Below are 17,905 nucleotides of genomic sequence, written 5' to 3'. Positions count from 1 at the left end.
TTCTCTATTTCTATTGCTTTTTTTTTTTTCCAACTGCCATTACCTGCTGCTTGTAACAACTGAATTTCCCCAGCTGGAGATTAATAAAGTGTATCTTATCCTTTCTTATCTTATCTCATCTCTTAATTTCCCTCCTCAGATGTTGTGGGTTCTTGGACATTTTCAAGGAAGGCATATTTGTTTGTTTTTCTCCCAGGACTGCAGCTCTCTCTCTATATATAAAAATATGTATAAATTTGAATATATATATGTTTACACAAATACAAAATACAAGTTGGAAACCAGAGCGGTGAAATCACCGTCACATTATCAGCACGAGGGTCTCAGTATAAGTGTGCTTTTAAGAGCGCTAACCAGCATGAGGCAGGGCAGCTGACAGGTGAGAGCGATGGCAGCAGGATATATTCCTGTCTGTGTGGATATCATACCCTCCAATAGACGAGCACAGCGGTGACAGCACCTCTGAAATATTCATCACTGTTTCCATTTCACATGCTCTAATTGCCCTGTATCTATCTGATGGAGAGACAGAGGAGGAGATGCAAACAGAGCTGGGAGAGGAAGAGGCATGGAGGGAGAGGAGGAGGTCTCAATAGTTAATGTACACTGTACTTAAGCAACAGTGCTACCAGACACATATTTACACTCTACAATTCACAGTGCATCTTCTCAAACATGTCATTACAGCACCACCGTCTTAAATACAGTTTTCACAGTTCTGTTGGTTTAAGCTTTCCTTCACTTTAATAATTTATAACAATTCTAATACTTTCAGAGTGTTCTGTGATTTACTTCACTATTTTCTCACAATACACATTTTGGCTCATCATAGCCGGAAGAGTGCAAGTGTCATTGATAGCATTAATCAGGACAGCAGTACATGTCGGGGAGCTACAGCTCCAGGGTGCTGCCGCCATGGACATACATACATAGACGCCACATCAAGCGTTGAATCATACATCGATGTTGGCGCCATATTGGATGAGGCAAAAGCGAACGGTCGGAGAACCCCCCCCCCCCCCCCCCCACACACACACACAGAGTAGTTGTATAGATATATATATGTTCATCAATACCCCCCATATATATATGTATGTAAAATGTTCATCAATGCCCCCCTGTATAGTGCCCCCCCATAGATAGATGTTTGTATGTAAATATGTTCAGATATATGTATGTGTATATGTTTATCATTGCCCCCCTGTACAGATAGATACATGTATATATGTTCATCATTGTCCCCTCATATAGATTGATGTATCTATATATATTCATCAATCACTGAATATCAAAATGATTCATGAAAATCAGTTAAATGTAAACGTTCGTGCTCTTTATTCAGAAAACCCACCTTTCACATCTACGTATCAGGATCTGGTTATTTTAAACACAGATTTTTAATATAAATATTTCAAAATTTATCCTCACAATAACAGTGTTACCTACATTGGTAGCAGTAAATCTCATAAAATCATTAGAAAAATACATCCGTTGGTTTGGTGCTTACCTATGTCCTAAACATATAAGGAGTAAACATTTATAATCATCACAATAAAAGTTACATACTTTGTTTTTGATGCATATTTGTCTCCCAAATATATTAGTGCATGTGAATGGGTAGATAAAACTTTTTTTATTAACTTAACTAAAGTTCGGTCCATTTCCTTGCATTAGTTTACGGGGCAGGTCTGCCTCATCCAATATGGCGGACACGCTGACGTATCGCAACAACGTCTATGGCTGCCACTGTGCCTGCTGGCTCTCTGTCGTAGCTGACTGACACACTAAATGGAACTGAGCCATCGTTAATGACACACGTATTACCTGTGCTTTCCTAATCGCCTGCTTTGAAGAAGGTCTGTTACCTTCTCAAGAACACTCGTCCCTGCTGTGTCTTCATTCTGATCATACTCAGGATGTGATGTGAAACATAAACCTGCTCACTCATTTCCAGGTGTGAGTCGAACATTATCTACTGAGCATCTGTGCAGGAATACAACATCACAGACAGTCTCTGTCATTTTATTATACTTTATTTCTATTTCAGACTGCTCATCACACAGCGTCCAGTGCACACTGTGGGCCTGCATTAAAACTAGTATACCCATTCAAATTAGTGTTGAGCTGATGTATTATGCTTGTTTTGAGCTCTATAGTACTGTATGTCACATCTGCACAGAGAGGATGTCAGTGTGGACTCTCTTCAACCTCAGCATGATCCAAATGCTGACGCAGCACTTCACAGGTGTGGTCCACCTGCATAACCCCACCAAAATACACACAAGGTGTTCACTTGCGGTCATGCAATTTACTGCAGCTGGCCGCTATTTTGTGCCTTCTGAGACTCTTCGGCAACCTTTCGCGTCGTCTATGCTTAAAAGGGTCCCATGCATGGCATCTGTGTAGCAGCCGCAGCCCTACATGTGGAGGCTCAGACTGCAGGATTGGTCAATTTACAGTCCCCCCCTCCTGTGTGAGGGGGCAATCAGATTCTGTTCAGGGCCCCAAGAAGTCTTGAGCTGTCCCTGTGTGTGTGTATGTGTGTGTGTGTGTGTGTGTGTCTGTGTGTGAGAGAGAGGGAGAGAGAGGGGGCGGAGAATACTGGCAGAGAGACCTGCCCTCAGACAGAGAGAGGGAGTGAGAGAGAGAGGGAGAGGGAGCGCAGGGGCAGGGCTCCGTCAGTCGGTCGGTATGTAGCAGCAGCGGAGCTTCTGCCGGGGATTACAAAGAGGGAAAAACGCGCCTTGGAGAGAAAATATTACCAGCGGGATTAAAAAGAAAACCACCCGAGGATGAGACACACACTGTTCGCCTGAAGGACACTCAAAAACACGCCGTTATTCCGCTGAATTATCACCGTTTTTTACGAAAATGGCGAACGACTCCCCGGCCAAAAGTCTGGTGGATATAGACCTGGCATCCCTGAGGGTGAGTGTGTGTCACAGACGTTTTCGGGCTGCATTTCATTTCGTTCACGTTCAGAAATAAAAACACAAGCTTGTCGTAAGCAGTGCTGTTGTTGACACAGCCCCGCGGTGGCTTTTCTTTGTCTAATATCCGCTGGCATGGCAGGCCAGCAAACCGGGCGCAGCCGCTTCATACATCGAACCAACCCGATTCGAAATACAACAGGGAATCAATTAAGTCCGCTCCTTACGTGTTTGTTTGTTTCTACTGCTCTCTAAACACAGGATCCTGCTGGCATTTTCGAGCTGGTGGAAGTGGTCGGAAATGGCACCTATGGACAAGTCTACAAGGTTGGTGTGAGCCTGTGTGTGTGTGCGCGCGTGTGCATGTGCGCGCGCGTGTATGTATGTGTGTTATAGCATCAAACCTAGGGAACAAACGGGCGGAAACTGGAGCACAAACATGCATTTATGTATTTTTCCCCCTCTCACGGTCTCAGGAACACGTTGATTATAACATGACCCCTCCCCTGCCTCGCTTGGGACCGGTGCTGTCTGGACTGGATTATCTCTCTGATAGCGTTTGGCCTCTCGTGGCTTCGCATCCATTCATTATTTTTTATTTTAGCGATGCAAACATCATCCCAGCACACCTATTTTGGTCCCACAGAGGTCCCTCCTCCTCCTCCTCCTCCTCCCTCCTCCTCTTCTTCTCCTCTCATCCACACCCCAGTAAAATATTCCTTGCATACTGCACGCTTTGCATTGCTCTGATCGGGCCAGCCCCATCCGTGCATGACAGCCTTCACCACGCTGACCGACTTGTGCGCCATTCGGTGGGCGGTGTTTCATTGCGCATTTGTGCACACCATTGCCCAGCAGGCCTTTTGCTGGAGTGGCTCTGCTGCTGCATTAACGGAGATGGGCCTGTTCATCCCGTCTCTCTCTCTCTCTCTCTCTCTCTCTCTCTCTCTCTCTCTCTCTCTCTCTCACACACACACACACACCGTGGAAAAGGCATTTGATGGAGACCTGGTGCTCCCGCAGCCCAGATTCCCACCTCCGTTGAGATGAGCAGCAACGTCCTCCTTGTTGCCTGGTAGAAATGAGAGCAGAGGACTGGGCTGGATCTGCCCAGGCTTCTGCTGAGCTCTTTAATTTGACAGTAATCACATACAGCACTGTCGTGAGAGTGCATTTTGTTGTTGTGTGTGGCTGATTGAAACCATGCCGCTGTGTGTGTGTGTGTACTTTACCAGAGCTTTTACATTTCTGAACGCGGGTGGCTGCAGCAGGAAAAATGGTTTGTTTGGAATTATGTCATATTAATGTCACGTGAGACAGAAGGCAGCATACCTGGTATTCCCATCGTTATGACCTGCCGCCGTCAGATAGCCACAAAGTGCAAAAGCTCTTTCCATCTGTGAGCGACTCTCACGTGCTTGTGGCTGGAAAACAGAGCCATGTGCTGCTTTTCTTCTCTTTGTTGCATTGCAGCAATGTGGGTTAGACAGATCCAAACCCTTCTGGAACAAATCCAAGTGAAATTCAGCCAACGTTGAACACCTTGACTTGAGGTTTGTGGTGCAAATTTAGAGTGACTCAACATGCTGGTGTCCATAGTTATTACAGGTTAAATTTAAGCATTTATGTTATATGGCTGTCCTTTATAGATTTTCTGGGATTGATCACTGGTTGTGTGAGAGTTGGTCATGTGACAGTTAAAAGGGCAGCACTTACAGAACAAGCATTAAATTATGGTTTAATTGCCTTGAATTATGGACTTTTTGGATATGTCCAAGCTTTCTCTTAAACACTGAATGTGCCAGAGGTGATTCTGCCGCCTCGTGGCGAGGACACACACCTGGAGACAAGTTGATGCGGTTGAGGTGGAAGTCACAAAGCTCCATCCTCAGCCCGTCTTATTACTTCTGCTGCACTCACCCTCGGTGATGTTTGCACAGCAGCCTCGTAGTATGACGTGTGGAAATTTCCTCAGACAGCTTCTGACATGTTCTACCAGGCGCCGTAATGTGAAAATGGAAATCAAACTAATCGAGTTAGACTTCCAATATAACAGTCAGCTCTACTACAGTGTGTGGCTTATTTAAGTTTAACACATGCTCCCAAGTGGTAGAAATGACATGTGATGTCAAACATGGAGGCGGACAGTGGATCTGGTGGACATGGTTCTGTTCATGCTACGTGTCGTGTTCACACACATGAAGTCGTACAGTAACACACTGTCACGAATTTGGCCTGAAGGTTCCACTAGACCCTTGCAGACCTATGCAAAGCACATTTTGAGCTTTATTCTGCTTCTTGCATGACATAAACTTGCCATTGCTGTGGCCGAGCTCATGGTGGACAACACAAAGTAACTAACATACAGTATGGTGTGCTCCAGGACATCATAAAGTATATATGAGGAGCCATTTTGGGCCTTGAAGTGGAGTGTGAGGAAGCTGAAGCAGCTGAAGGGGATGTTACGCTGCAGCAAAATTAGGTCGTAAGACTTTGACACTGAATCATCATTGTTTGGACGTCAGTCGGCTGGAAGCTCGTGCACATCAGAGCCATAAAGTCTCTCTGTCACATGACGATGGGAGTTACTCAGCACAGTAAATATGCGGCAGTCCGAGCAGGAACAGCATGGGGTCAGTGTCCACGGAGCGGACTCAAGGTCTACTGTATCTCCAGCTCTGCCTCTGAGCATTACAGCGGTGACCAGCAGCCTTCGACCATTCCACCGCCGAGACGAATGTCACTTTGAATCAGATCGCGTGGTCGCGGGCAACGAGGACGGCCCCCGAGGCGAGCCTCGCCCAACGCCTGGCCTGCCGTTACCTCCATGGCGCGGGCCGATGAAACGTTTCGTCATAATTAAGCGCGTGACCATGTTTGGTCATGTTTTTTTTTTGTGCTGGGAGAAAACCGTGCAGCAGATATCACGTCTTGATGTGCTTTTGTTTGTTCTATTTGTGTTTTTCTGCGGCTCGGGGGAGGACGGCGGCTGCTGTAAACGTTTCATTAAAGCAGGGGACAAGCGGTTGTGGGAATGCTCAGATGCACTGGAACACAAATTGACCTTGACATTTTGAGTTTAGTTCCTCAGGAGTCGGTGAATCATAACCACGTTTGAGTGAGGATGAACCGAGCTCTTTCTATTTTTTTGTCTGCACTGTCTGCCTTGCAAACATCTGAAAAAAGTGTGTGTGTGTGTGTGTGTGTGTGTGTGTGTGTGTGTGTGTGTGTGTGTGTGTGTGTGTGTGTGTGTGTGTGTGGGTCTGCACATGTGCACTCTGTGATTGGTTGGGCTTCCCAGGCTAGCGAATAGCTGCATAGTGTGACTGAGTGAGGCTTGTTGCAGCTGTGTGCACCGACAACAGCTGTTGGGGTGGAAAAATAAAATGGGGGTGGTTGAGAGAAAAAAAAGAGGAAATACAAGAGAGAGAAGCACTCACCCTTTCATCACCAAATGATCCATCATGAAGAATCAGTTCATCTGTGATTGACTCCTGAAATTTAAATTTCTAAGTGAAAACAGCTGTCGGCGTGCTTTTAATGTCACTTGTTTTTCATGACATTTGATACCCATGTGGTGATGAGCCTCATTCTGACTTCTTCAAAGATGTATTTAGACAAGTTGTATTTAGAGAAATACGTCTGGGGATAGTAGGAATTGATCTAAAGATTTAAATCAGCATGACTGAAAAAAAGAAGCAAAGCCATGAATAGAAGAAGATAGAATAACTTCAAACAGCAGCCAAGAGGAAGAAGGTCAGAGGACGGCGTGTTTCTGTGTCCATTAAACAGTGGGGGGTAAAGGAAGAATTAAATCAGAGCTGAAGAAAGAGGCAGGAGGAATTTTTAAAACTCGGGGGTAAGACCACACTCAGCATGTGGGGCCGGGAATCCCCCTCTCTGAGGAAATGGTTTAACCCGTTTATGACTTGCTGAGTTTTAGACTCCCTCAGCTTGTCTCCTTCAAACACCAGCTGTGATTGGTTCAGCCTCACTGAATCAGGCTGCGTTTAAGTTTACAAAACATACAAGATGAGCAAACAAGTCAGACTTTGGGGTTTTTTGTTTTTGGTTCGATTCCCTAGAATGCAGCAAAGCTGCAGTTTGTCACCTCGCTCGGCGTGGCTGTTGGCAGAGAGCGAGTGGATGTTCGACAGGAAGTAGCGAAACGGTGGAAGTCATCAGTGCAGCGAGGAGAAGTCGGTGGCTTTGCTGCGATGGCCTGATTAGAAAACCACGGCCCTGTTCCTGTCGCTCTGTCATGCATCCTCCTGACATGTCTCTGAGGCTGACGGGGTGATGCGGGACTGAGATAACGCCACGGTTCAGATGCAAATCATCTGTTACTGCAAAGATTTATTTGTTTATTGTCATGTCCAATATAATATAAATATAAATTGTCCGAATTGCTTTTTCAAATATTTTTACTGCATGTTTATTTAATTTTATTGTAGTTATCTTAATTTTATTCTTTCTAATCTTCTTATCTTTCTTACTATCTGTTCTTAACATGGGGGTTGCAATGAAAATTTCATTGACATGTTCAATGACAATAAAGACTCTTGAATCTTGACTGCAACTAATGATTATTTACATCAGCAATTAATCTGATGATTATTTTTTGGATTATTAGAGCCAACATTTAATATTTAAAATATCAGACAATAGGACATTGCTGGATTTGTCTGACCAACAGTCCAAAACCCCACAAATATTCAGATGGCAATGATTTAGAATAGAGCAAACCTTCACATTTGGAATACTACAGGCACATTGGGCATTTTTACTGCCTCTTAGCGTAGTTTGGTGCTAAATATATTATCCATATACCCTACTACTTTACAGTTTGAGGAGAAACGTGTGTATTTTCATGTGAAAGTCATAAAAACCAAAGATAATGAGCTTTAATCATGAGACACTAGAACTTTGCCCTGAGGCCAGATTGAAACTTTAACACTGTCTTTAAATGAATAATGAATTGAAACTAAATTGAGCTCAAGTGTGCACCACACTCAGCTTGCACTGCAGGTGATCTCAGCTGTGTCCTCTCACGGATCAGAGCCAGCCCTCTGCTCTACTGTATTGTCTTAGTTTCCTAACCTGTCATTTCAGCGGTATGTGAGGATTTCTGTGGAGCCTTCCTGTGTCTCGCCAGGGAAACTCCAGTGCTGGATGCCGTGCACAGTAGATGAAGGCTGCGTGTCTGCTGAGATGTTCTTTTTAAAGCAAGAGTTAGTCCTGTTTGCATTTCAGATCAGGGGGTGTACAGCAGCGGCAGGGCTCTGTCTGTGCATTACTGGCTTTTCTTTCACGCTTTAAACTTCCATCCGTGCTGTACACACTCAAGAATTCGATCAAAACTCATCAGCTTGTGTTCTATTCTTTAATTGGTATAGTTGATTTTTCTGCCTGTAAATGCTGCTGAGCATCATCAGTTTCAGGCAGGAAGCATTTATTTTTTTTTGTTCAGTTGCAGCTCATGATCAATAACACGATCGATTGATAAATCAGCCTAGAGATCAAGGCGGTGTCTTCAAAATGCTTCAGATTACAGTCTGCCACCCAAAGGTGTCCTGTTTCTAATGATAAAAGCAGGAAATCTTCACATTTCTGAAGCTGGAAAGAGGAATTTAGATGAAAATGATGTTTATACAGATGAAAAAACAGCCACAAAGCAGTTTCACTTCCTCGGCTTCTCTGCAGCCTTTATAACAGGAAAGATGCCTTTTCTGTTGCTGACAAGGTGAAGCTTAGTGTGGCTCTCCACCTGCAGCCTGTCATCAGAGGAGGACACGCTGCTCTGTCCTCCTGTAAGTCCACATCAGCAGCTGAGGAGACATGCATGCATGAAGGTGTCACATGCAGGTTAACAGTCCACAGGTGTGGTTCATCAGGGCAGTACTGGCCTTATGTTACATACTGGGCGTACTGGTGGCTACAGCTACAATAAAGGCCTGTTACTGATGGATCTATTCGCTGAGTACTCTCTCAATTTAAAATTTTTATTTTGCTAAAATTTTACTGCCATAATAGTGAAGAACCCCTTTCCAGTTTTCTAGAGCCCAAGAGACCAACAGTCCAGAACCCCCAAATATTCAGTTAACAAGCAGTAACCAGTGATTAATGTTACATTTTTGCTTGATAAATGACTTAAACGATTAATTGATTATCAAACGATTAATCGTCCATTAATCGGCTACTGGTTTCATCGGTGGCATCTTCTGTCTTGACAAAAGCAGCTTTCTGGTGGAGAGTGGGTAGGGGAATAGCTGAAAGATATTAACCAAAATAATTGTTTATCAACTGCTTTAACTTAAAAATGTACCAGATAAAAGTACATTAAAAACATAATGTAACACACTTTTCTTTAATTTCTATTGTTTTCTACTTCTTCCACTCGTATGGGGAGCTATTTATAGGGCGGCTCCGCTCTGTAAAGTGGAGGAACTACAAAGCTGTCAGAAGGAATAGACTCATGCAAAGCTGGCTCACCGACCTTCCGGCTATTCAAACTGGAATGTTAGCCGTGTCTGCTGTGACCTTTCACAGCACAGGAAGTGAAGTGCGGCCGCGACCGACGGCAGCAGCAGCAGCGGCGGTAAAGCTGCGTCTCCGATGGGAACTTTTCTTTACGGCCCGACCCGCTGTTATCAACCGTGACCTTTCCAAACAGAAGAAGTGGAAGCTCTGCCACTGATAACAGCAACGGGAACTTGACTTTGTCACGATTTGCCGTGGAGGGGTTGTGCCACTGTGTGTGCGCCAAGCCTTTGTTTTCAACGAACAAATACTGAATCTGTCAGTGTGTGTGGGGGGATTTCTTTGATATGCTAAAGCCTTCTGACCACATTTTAAGAGCTCCGAGTGCTCGAAGATGGAAACGTTTCATATGTGATCAATGCTGAGCTTCAAACTGGTTTGTTGAAGTGTTTACCACGACACGTCCTCACAGTGCTAGCTGCTTTTTACGCCTATTAACATCATTTATATGCCCCTGAAAGCAGCAAGAGCTTTGCTCGTAGCACCCAGAGGATTAATTACTAGAAATCCAAATGCCCAGTTATAGATCCAGAACGCTGCTGGTACAGCAAGGATTACACGCTGACGATATATTAAATGCAAACACAAATGGTATCAAAGAACGATCATAAATAGATTTTCTATTTTACACAAAGGTGAGATTCTTCGTACCCTTGTTAATGAGTCTGTTAGCAGTGTCCAGCATGCCTGCTAGCTACAGTCAGGCTAAAAATAAGACACAGAGGCTCAGACAGTATCTGGGTCATGTTCTTTGATGCTCGCTGCGTGGACTGATGCACTGACTGCTGCTGCTGGTGTTTCTCAGTGGATACAAGTAGCGCGATTTACGTGTTTCGTTTCATATTTGCGGGCTTTTTCACACATTTCTGTCACTGATGCCATTTACTTTACTTTTCATGTCTTGCTGCCTCTTTGTACGTGATTGCCAAGAACAGCAGGGACACCTTTAGCTCAGCTGGAGACCGATCCTCTGACCCTCGTAGGGATTGTGCGTGACCACCTTCAGGTTTTCTTGGTTTCCCCTGAACACAGCGCTGATTTCAGACAGTAAATGATGATGAACTGCCTAGTTGTTCAGCCTATAAAATGCCCCCCACAATTTCCTTCTCACCATGTTGTTGTCGCGTTGCAAGTTTTATCGGACCAACATTATTTCATTTAAAATCACATAAACTGGAGGAAAACACAAAGTCTTCATTCAAGAAGCTGGAAACAGAATATTAGTCATTTTTGCTCCATAAACGTCGATTAATTGGGAACCAAAATTTTGTCAATGAGTCTTATTGAGTTCACAGAATCGATTAATAGACTGACTGTTTCGGTGCATCATAAACTGTTAACGTATGCAAGATGACGTCTGTGAAAGTGAACGCTCCATTAACTAATGACTGTCACACCCTGCCTTTATTTCCACCTTGTCACCGTCATGTGCTTTGACACCACTCTGTGTGCAACTCACAAGCTAATATCACACCCCCTTTTCATTCTCTGCGTTCTGCTTTTGGCAGCACACTGTGAGGATATATGTTGTATTAGCCAGCGGGCAGCAGGGCGTGAAGACACAGACAGGAGAGGCTGTGACGAAGCTCGCTCAGCTGCAGAGATGCTTCGTGGACGTTAGAGGACTTCTCTGTTTCCTCCGCCCAGCCCACCCAGCCGCGCAGGTCCAGTCCTGAACTTGGATGAGGATGGAAAAACCCATCCCTTCTCTTCCTCGGTTGCTTAGAGCCCATCCTTGATGTGGAATGCAGGGTCAGGAGAAAGAGGAGAGATGTTGGGATTAAGCAGTGGAGGTAAAAGGCTTTGACATGAGGGGTGGATTCAAGAGCAGCAGAGGAAGGTCGGAGCATCCCTCCTCCTCAACTCTGGTCACGTGCCGCTGTGGGATGAGGAGGAGCTTGCGGGGGGGTGGAAGGCGCCATGGTGGCTGTAATCCCTCAGCATGGGCCACCTCACGCTGAGAGGAAGAGGAAGGAGCGATCAGGATGAAGAGTGACATATATTAAAAATCATGGCTGCTCTTCAGTTTTCCACACATTATTTAGATGCAGTTGCTCAGATTTTTGTGTCAGAAGCTTCTGTTTGGTCCATTTAGTCTAACACTGATGATTCCTCTGTGCTGAGGGAATGAACAGTTTGTTGGAGGTATTTCACCCCACCCACCCCTGCTCACCTTGCAGTCACATAACGTAATTTTTGTTGAGGTATTGTCATCATGTCACATACTGTGCGCAGAGTTCAGTCACAAATTAAACTAGACATACAACTGTGCACATGTGTAGCCGACAGCACTCGTTTTATTTACCTGAAATTACTGGATTACTTCTTTCTAACGGCGGTGCAAACCATTTTGGCTCCAGTCTGTTGACACCTGAGCTGGTTTTTCCACCCAGTGAGAGATTTTCTACCGTGAGAAATTCGCTGTACTTCACTGGGCTGTGTGTATTTATGGTCTCTATGATCCTCTGCACTGCTGAGACAACTATAAGATTAACCAATTAGTTGAATTTCAATTTTGAGAACTGCTAAATTCTCCTTTTCCTATTATGGTTTATTAGTTACTGCCCAAGTATGATATCAACCCTTCATTTCATTTCACTTATATCATCCCATGAGAATAAAAAAGGGAGAACAATAAACACACTCAGTTTTTTGCTTTATTTTTCACTCAGGATTCTGAAAAAAGATCTACACACTCGAGATGTTGGAGACTTTAGTGGAGCACACAAACAATATTTAAGATAATTGCACACTTCCATAATAATGCAGATGATGTGGAAGCTGGTTGTACTGTAACACTCCACAGTGGTCTCAGGCTCCGCTAAACGCCTAAAATTGAAATGTAAATCCAGACGGCAGCGTCAGCTGTGTGTTTGTCCCACTGACTCTACTGCATAAACTCATCATAATTAACAAATTACCCCTTTTTATTGTTTTGTTGTTATGTCTGCCAGGCGCTGTTATATAACCTGACTACAGCGTTAATGTGGTGTTGGGTGGAGCGATGGATGCATGCAGACAGTGCAGACAGATGGCTTGTTGTTGTAGCAGCGAGGCAGCGATGCTGAAGAGACAGAGAGGGTATTAACTGTATCTCTGTCTGCTGGGTCAAGTGGAGCAGCTACAACAAAATCACTGAGCTTTTATATTGTAAACCAACACATGGCCACACCTACCAAATATGTCCTTAGCACCAAGAATCCAAAACTACCAAGCACTGAAGGCTGCCATCAGATGTCTAGTTAGCAGATCACACAGTTCCTGATTCAAATCATCATTTTGTAGAAATACGTGTACATATTTGTCAAATTAAGGTATTGATTAAGATATCATTTGGTTATTAATACTGCACAAGAGCCCACACACCAATCAGACCACAGTCCACAGATCCAGCCAGCATTTCAAAATGAAATTTCAACTTTGTATTTTTTATTTTTATTTCAATGATGCTTCTCCTTTTTCCCAGATGAGGGCTGTCAGAAACAGTTTCAGTCTTTAAATCTCATGAGAATATTCCAGACTGCCAGCAGAGGGATTGAATCCTGTCTTCTTTTTGTTCCTGTTGTCCTCTACCTCCTCCTTTACCTCAGAAACATCCAGTGGATGTGCTTCTTCTTCCCTTGGCCTGTTCAGCTTCACTGGTTCTCGTTGTACGTCTTTTATGGATAAGCGTATCTGAATGGCTGAAATGTGGGCCTAATTTGGATGCTGAGGTCGTGGGGTTGTTTCTCTGCATGAAGAGGCTGTTGTAAGACTTGGAAAGACGGAGATCTGTAGTATATTAGGTTGATTATGCTCCGGTTAGGGACAGACACTACTTTGTGTTTGCCTTTCAGTCCTCGGCTGCAGTCCTCTGATAAGCAGCCAATGCTGCTGGACACAGTGATGTGGCTTTTATGGTCGGCTTTTTGACTGCAGCTTCCCATAAGAGCACTATGAAGTGTTGGGAGCAGAAAGTTTCTGTTATTAATAATTGGTCCAGGAGGTAGAGAAATGTTTGTTTTAGTCTGTGTGGTAAATCAATCAGGCTTCAATAACTGACGAGCTGTGACCTCTAAATACTCCTCTTCCTCGTGACCAGAAGACCAGATGGAGATCAGCTTCAGTCAGTTTCAGGAGAATGCATAAAAAATGAGAGGAACATTTTAAAAAGAACAGATTTATCTGAGGTTAAAGACGCTGCAACACATAATGTTTTCAACAGGTGCCATGACATGTTTTGTTATTGGAGCAGTTCGTCATTATATCAAGTTGCCAGCTCTGAAACACGCTGGTATATGCCCATGTGGTCGGCTCATCATGGCCCTGAACCACAGGGTGCAGAAGCACATCTATCTTTTTCTTTCTTCCTTTTATGAATCTGCAGTCATGCAGCACTTTGAGCCAAATGCTAAAGTAAGCATGCTAAAAAAAACAATGACAATGCTAACATGCTGATGTAAAGTGTATACCGTGTTCACCATTTTAGGTTAGCATGTTAGCAAGCAACGATCAGCTAATGGGCAACAAACATCTGAGGCTGATGGGAACGTTGTTAGCTTCGCAGGTGTTTGGTCATAAATCAATATGTTGAACCAGTGGGGGGTAGTTGTTGAGACATTTCAGTAGCTGCGTTTCCATTACAGTTGTTCCCGAAATAAAAGCGATATTTCTGAAATTTCGGCAAAGTTCAAATGCTACTTGGCAGGTGTTTCCATTGAACAGCCGAAATCAGACGTCCCGCGAGATTTCATTTTGAGGAAGACGGCCGAAAGTGTGATGCGTCTCGGGACACTGATGACGTGACGGTGACGTGTAAATGCGAAGAAAGTGTTTCCATTACGCTTTTGCGGAAAAACCACATCACGAGAGCGTAAAAATGTTTTAGCGATATTTGAGAGGAATTTCAAAATCTAGGTGTTTCCATTCCAGTTTTTTATTGCGATATTTAGGATTCGCGCATTTCTACTGGCAATGGAAATGCAGCTAGTGACAACCATGAATTTCGACCTCATGGTGGCGCCAGAGGAAAAAGTTAGAGGATCACCAGAGTCATCAGGATGAATCCTCTGGGAACCATGAACCAGATTTCATGGCAGTCCATGCACCAGTAGTGGAGATATTTCAGTGTGGTGGACAGATCGGCCGACAGACTCTTACTGCCAACACCAGAGTCGCTATATGGCCAAAATAAGAGATTATGCTCTGTTAAAATCTGTATTAATATCATTAATAAGACCACTCATTAAAGAGGAAAACTCTTAGTCCAATCCCAGTTCCTTTTATTTGCACACTGTTTGACTATGATAGGCTAATAATGACAAGACGAAAGCCCTAAATATGTGTTTTGTTTTTTTTACGTGGCTCATTGTCATCTGGAGGCACTTGTGCTGTAAAGCAGATGGCGAACAGTAAATCCAGCCGTCCAGTTAAAGCTGCTCACTAGCGTAATAAAGTCGCAGCCGTTGGAGTTTGTTCAGCGAGGACACAGCGAGGGTGCAGGCGCAGTGAGGCGGTGTAGCTGCAGTGTTCAGAAATGTCTTCACATGGAGAACCAAATCATTTTCACAGCTTTTATCAGGATGTGTGGGTCCGTCCGTTCTCTCCCATCCATGGATATGAGCTTAGCTAAATGGTCATGATGAGTCATGACACGCACACACACGCACACTCACATTTCCAAGGTCAGAGTGTCAGTCATGCGTGCCCACAGTGTCTTGATGGTTTTCATGCCCCTCCCTCTCTTTCTTCCCAGGACTCCACCCTTATTGATTTTTCCACAGCGCTGGTTAGCATCTTGCACAACGGCCCCTTCATTCTGTTATCTGTGACCTGCTCCTGCCTGATAAAACCCACTGAAAGCCTCTCTGTTCACAGGCAAAATGGCCGCCACCTGGGCGCCGCGTGCTCTGGGCTGGGAGTCGGGGTCTTTAGATGGTCATGTGTGCACATTTACTGGAGCAAATCAGGGATGATGTTTCAAAGCAACCAAGCTCACTTTTTTTTTAGGTTTCCTTTTTATCATATTGATAAAAATCTTCACAAAGACCTGAGTATCACCTGTTGCTATGTGCAGGCAGCTCATCCTGTGTGTCCCAGCCTGTTGCCAGCTAACAGCCAATAAGAAATCAGGAGTTAGATGTCCAGAGTGGTGTTTGCAGCGTAGAGGCGTGCTCTGTTTCATCAGGGAGGGTGACGACAATAACGTAGAACTAACCATGATTATATCGTCACGCTGTGTTTATATTATACAGAATTTAGATTCTTTAAGATGAAGAATACTCATTGTAGTATTGATAATGTTGTCAGTTACTCTGATTTATAGTAGCGTGCATGTGGTTTGACACAGCTGCAGGCCTAAGCCTCGTCACAGACGTGTATGAAACACAAAACTCACTGACTCACAGTCACTTTCGTTAAACTTTTTTCTCAATTTTCGACCTAAAGTTCCCGTGCATGAAATAATCGCTTGATATTTTATGTAAAACTAACAAGAATAAACTATAAGCAGGGACATTCCTCCGCCCACAATGCGCATGCTCTGCAAGTCTATGTCCAGACTGTGCACTATGTGGAGTTCATACTTTAAACAGCTGGCTAAAAATGGCGTGTTGAATCCAACACAGTTTGGTAAAGGAGGTCAGTGACCCCGGGAGAAGTTTGCATTAGGCCAGAGGGATGAGCTTGGATTCTAGATTTGTTTTTGAGACCTTGTTTAGAGAAGAAATGATTTCTTTTCCGACGCTGAGACTAATTCTTGGCTGGGCCTTCCTTCCTCCAGCCAATCAGGCTCTGGCTAAATGCTGGACTTGTATGACTGAATAAGAAGTAGACTAACTGTCCTTCCAGATAAAGGCACAACCCTCTTGGCTTATTAAAGCCCCTCCCCCCCACGCACACACGGCAGCTAACTCTCAGCGTCTGGTTGAGGCTCTTAATGACAGTTGTTGGCCTGTCTGAGCTTCTGTGGTTTAAACGGGTGGACATGGTGGACTCGGGATTGGAGTGTGTGTGTGCATGTGGGAGGGTTACTGTATGGGTCGCCATCTGGAGAGGGAAAACAAAGCTGCTATTGGGTGGGTGAGGGTGAGGGGGGGCTGTTTGTACTGGGTATAAGCTTTGGAGAAGTCTTGGGGAGCAGATTGTTGAGGTGAGGGAGTCGTTTGTGTTGTTGTTCAGTGTGAAACTTTTCTTCTTTCGGGGAGAGAAGTGTGTTTGTGCGGTCGGTGAGCCGGTGACACACCTGCAGCAATCATCTGCCTTTGCTTCCCCTTTTCAGACTGGAAAAACACACTGCAGCTGTTCTCGGGACGTTGCCAGATATCTTCCAGCAATCCACCAAGATCAATATCTCAGCAGATTTGAGGTCAAAAATAGGCCATTCAGTTCCTTTGTCATGGTTCATTTGTTATGTGCGATCATGCCAAGTTCAAGTAGTTCTTATCAAGGTTTGGGATTTTGGATGGAGGACAGCCAGCTCAGTCATCATGTCGATGTTTGGTGTATCGTCCAGAATCTATCTGAGACTCCAGACTTAAACCAGCCTTGTTGTAATCTTGTTTTGTCTGAGTGATGGTTCAAAACTCAAACATACTCAACTTAAAATTATACAAACGCAGCAAATCCTTTACATTTGAGAAGCTGAAGCAAATGTTGGGGTGACAGAAATGATTAATTGATTTTCAAAACTGTCTTTTACTTCTCTGTTTATCAAGTAATCAGTTAATTAATCAGTTAATTTTTAAACACAACATTGCATTGGCTTCCTGAGAACAGGATGAAATACAAAACACGCATGACAGCAGAGATACCGTAGATACGAGCAGGTCACAAAGAGGATGCCTGGCGTGAACATACATTCATTTACCTGAACACACCAAAGTTCTCCACGACGACGCGAGAAGCCGTTTTAAGGTTTTTGTTAATGAGGTTTGGTACGGAGGGGACTGTCTCAAAGTCACATTGACGGGTCTCACTGGGTGTTTATTTGAGCTGCAACCACAACATGCATCAGAGTGGGAAATCCTAACATTTGAGGAGAGGACATTTTGCTTTATAAATGATGAAGAATGATTAATCAATAGCTGCCAATTATTAGAAATAACTTTCCTCTAAGAAATGTTTATGGAAGTCTGAGTATAAATCTGAACTTTATTCACTACTAGCCATCCTACCTTTGATTCACTCTTTACACACATGCACACACACACAAGCACACACACTTGTTGCCGTAGCGATAATAAATCCTGTGTTTCTTAGACAGAGCTCTGGAGCTTCTTTCAGGCCTGCACACAGCGAGGCAGCTGGCAGAGACGACTGACAGCCTCATTAGCTTTTGTTTTCATCCGCTTCAAAACACTGTGAGCCGGTCTGAGCCGTCACCTGACCCAAACCACGCTGTGTGATTGGGCCCCGGCCATGAGCCTCAGCCAGCTGACCAGAACCCAGGCCTCTGA

At 44.2% G+C, this 17,905-nt stretch overlaps 1 protein-coding gene across 4 annotated transcripts in view; it reads left to right on the top strand.

Moving 5' to 3' along the window:
- The first annotated feature begins 2,699 nt into the window (after positions 1 to 2,699).
- The window catches only part of LOC121615959 (mitogen-activated protein kinase kinase kinase kinase 4-like), a 90,721-nt gene continuing 75,515 nt past the window's right edge, over positions 2,700 to 17,905 (top strand). For all 4 annotated transcript variants that reach the window (XM_041950510.1, XM_041950509.1, XM_041950507.1 and 1 more), the window contains exons 1-2: positions 2,700 to 2,928; positions 3,192 to 3,257. In XM_041950510.1, the coding sequence (XP_041806444.1) occupies positions 2,872 to 2,928; positions 3,192 to 3,257 (123 nt within the window). In that variant the 5' untranslated portion in view covers positions 2,700 to 2,871. The remainder of the gene's footprint in view (positions 2,929 to 3,191; positions 3,258 to 17,905) is intronic.

Source organism: Chelmon rostratus, chromosome 13 (assembly GCF_017976325.1).
Source record: "Chelmon rostratus isolate fCheRos1 chromosome 13, fCheRos1.pri, whole genome shotgun sequence".
Lineage (NCBI taxonomy): Eukaryota > Metazoa > Chordata > Actinopteri > Chaetodontiformes > Chaetodontidae > Chelmon > Chelmon rostratus.
This window is presented reverse-complemented; position numbering and strand designations above follow the sequence as displayed.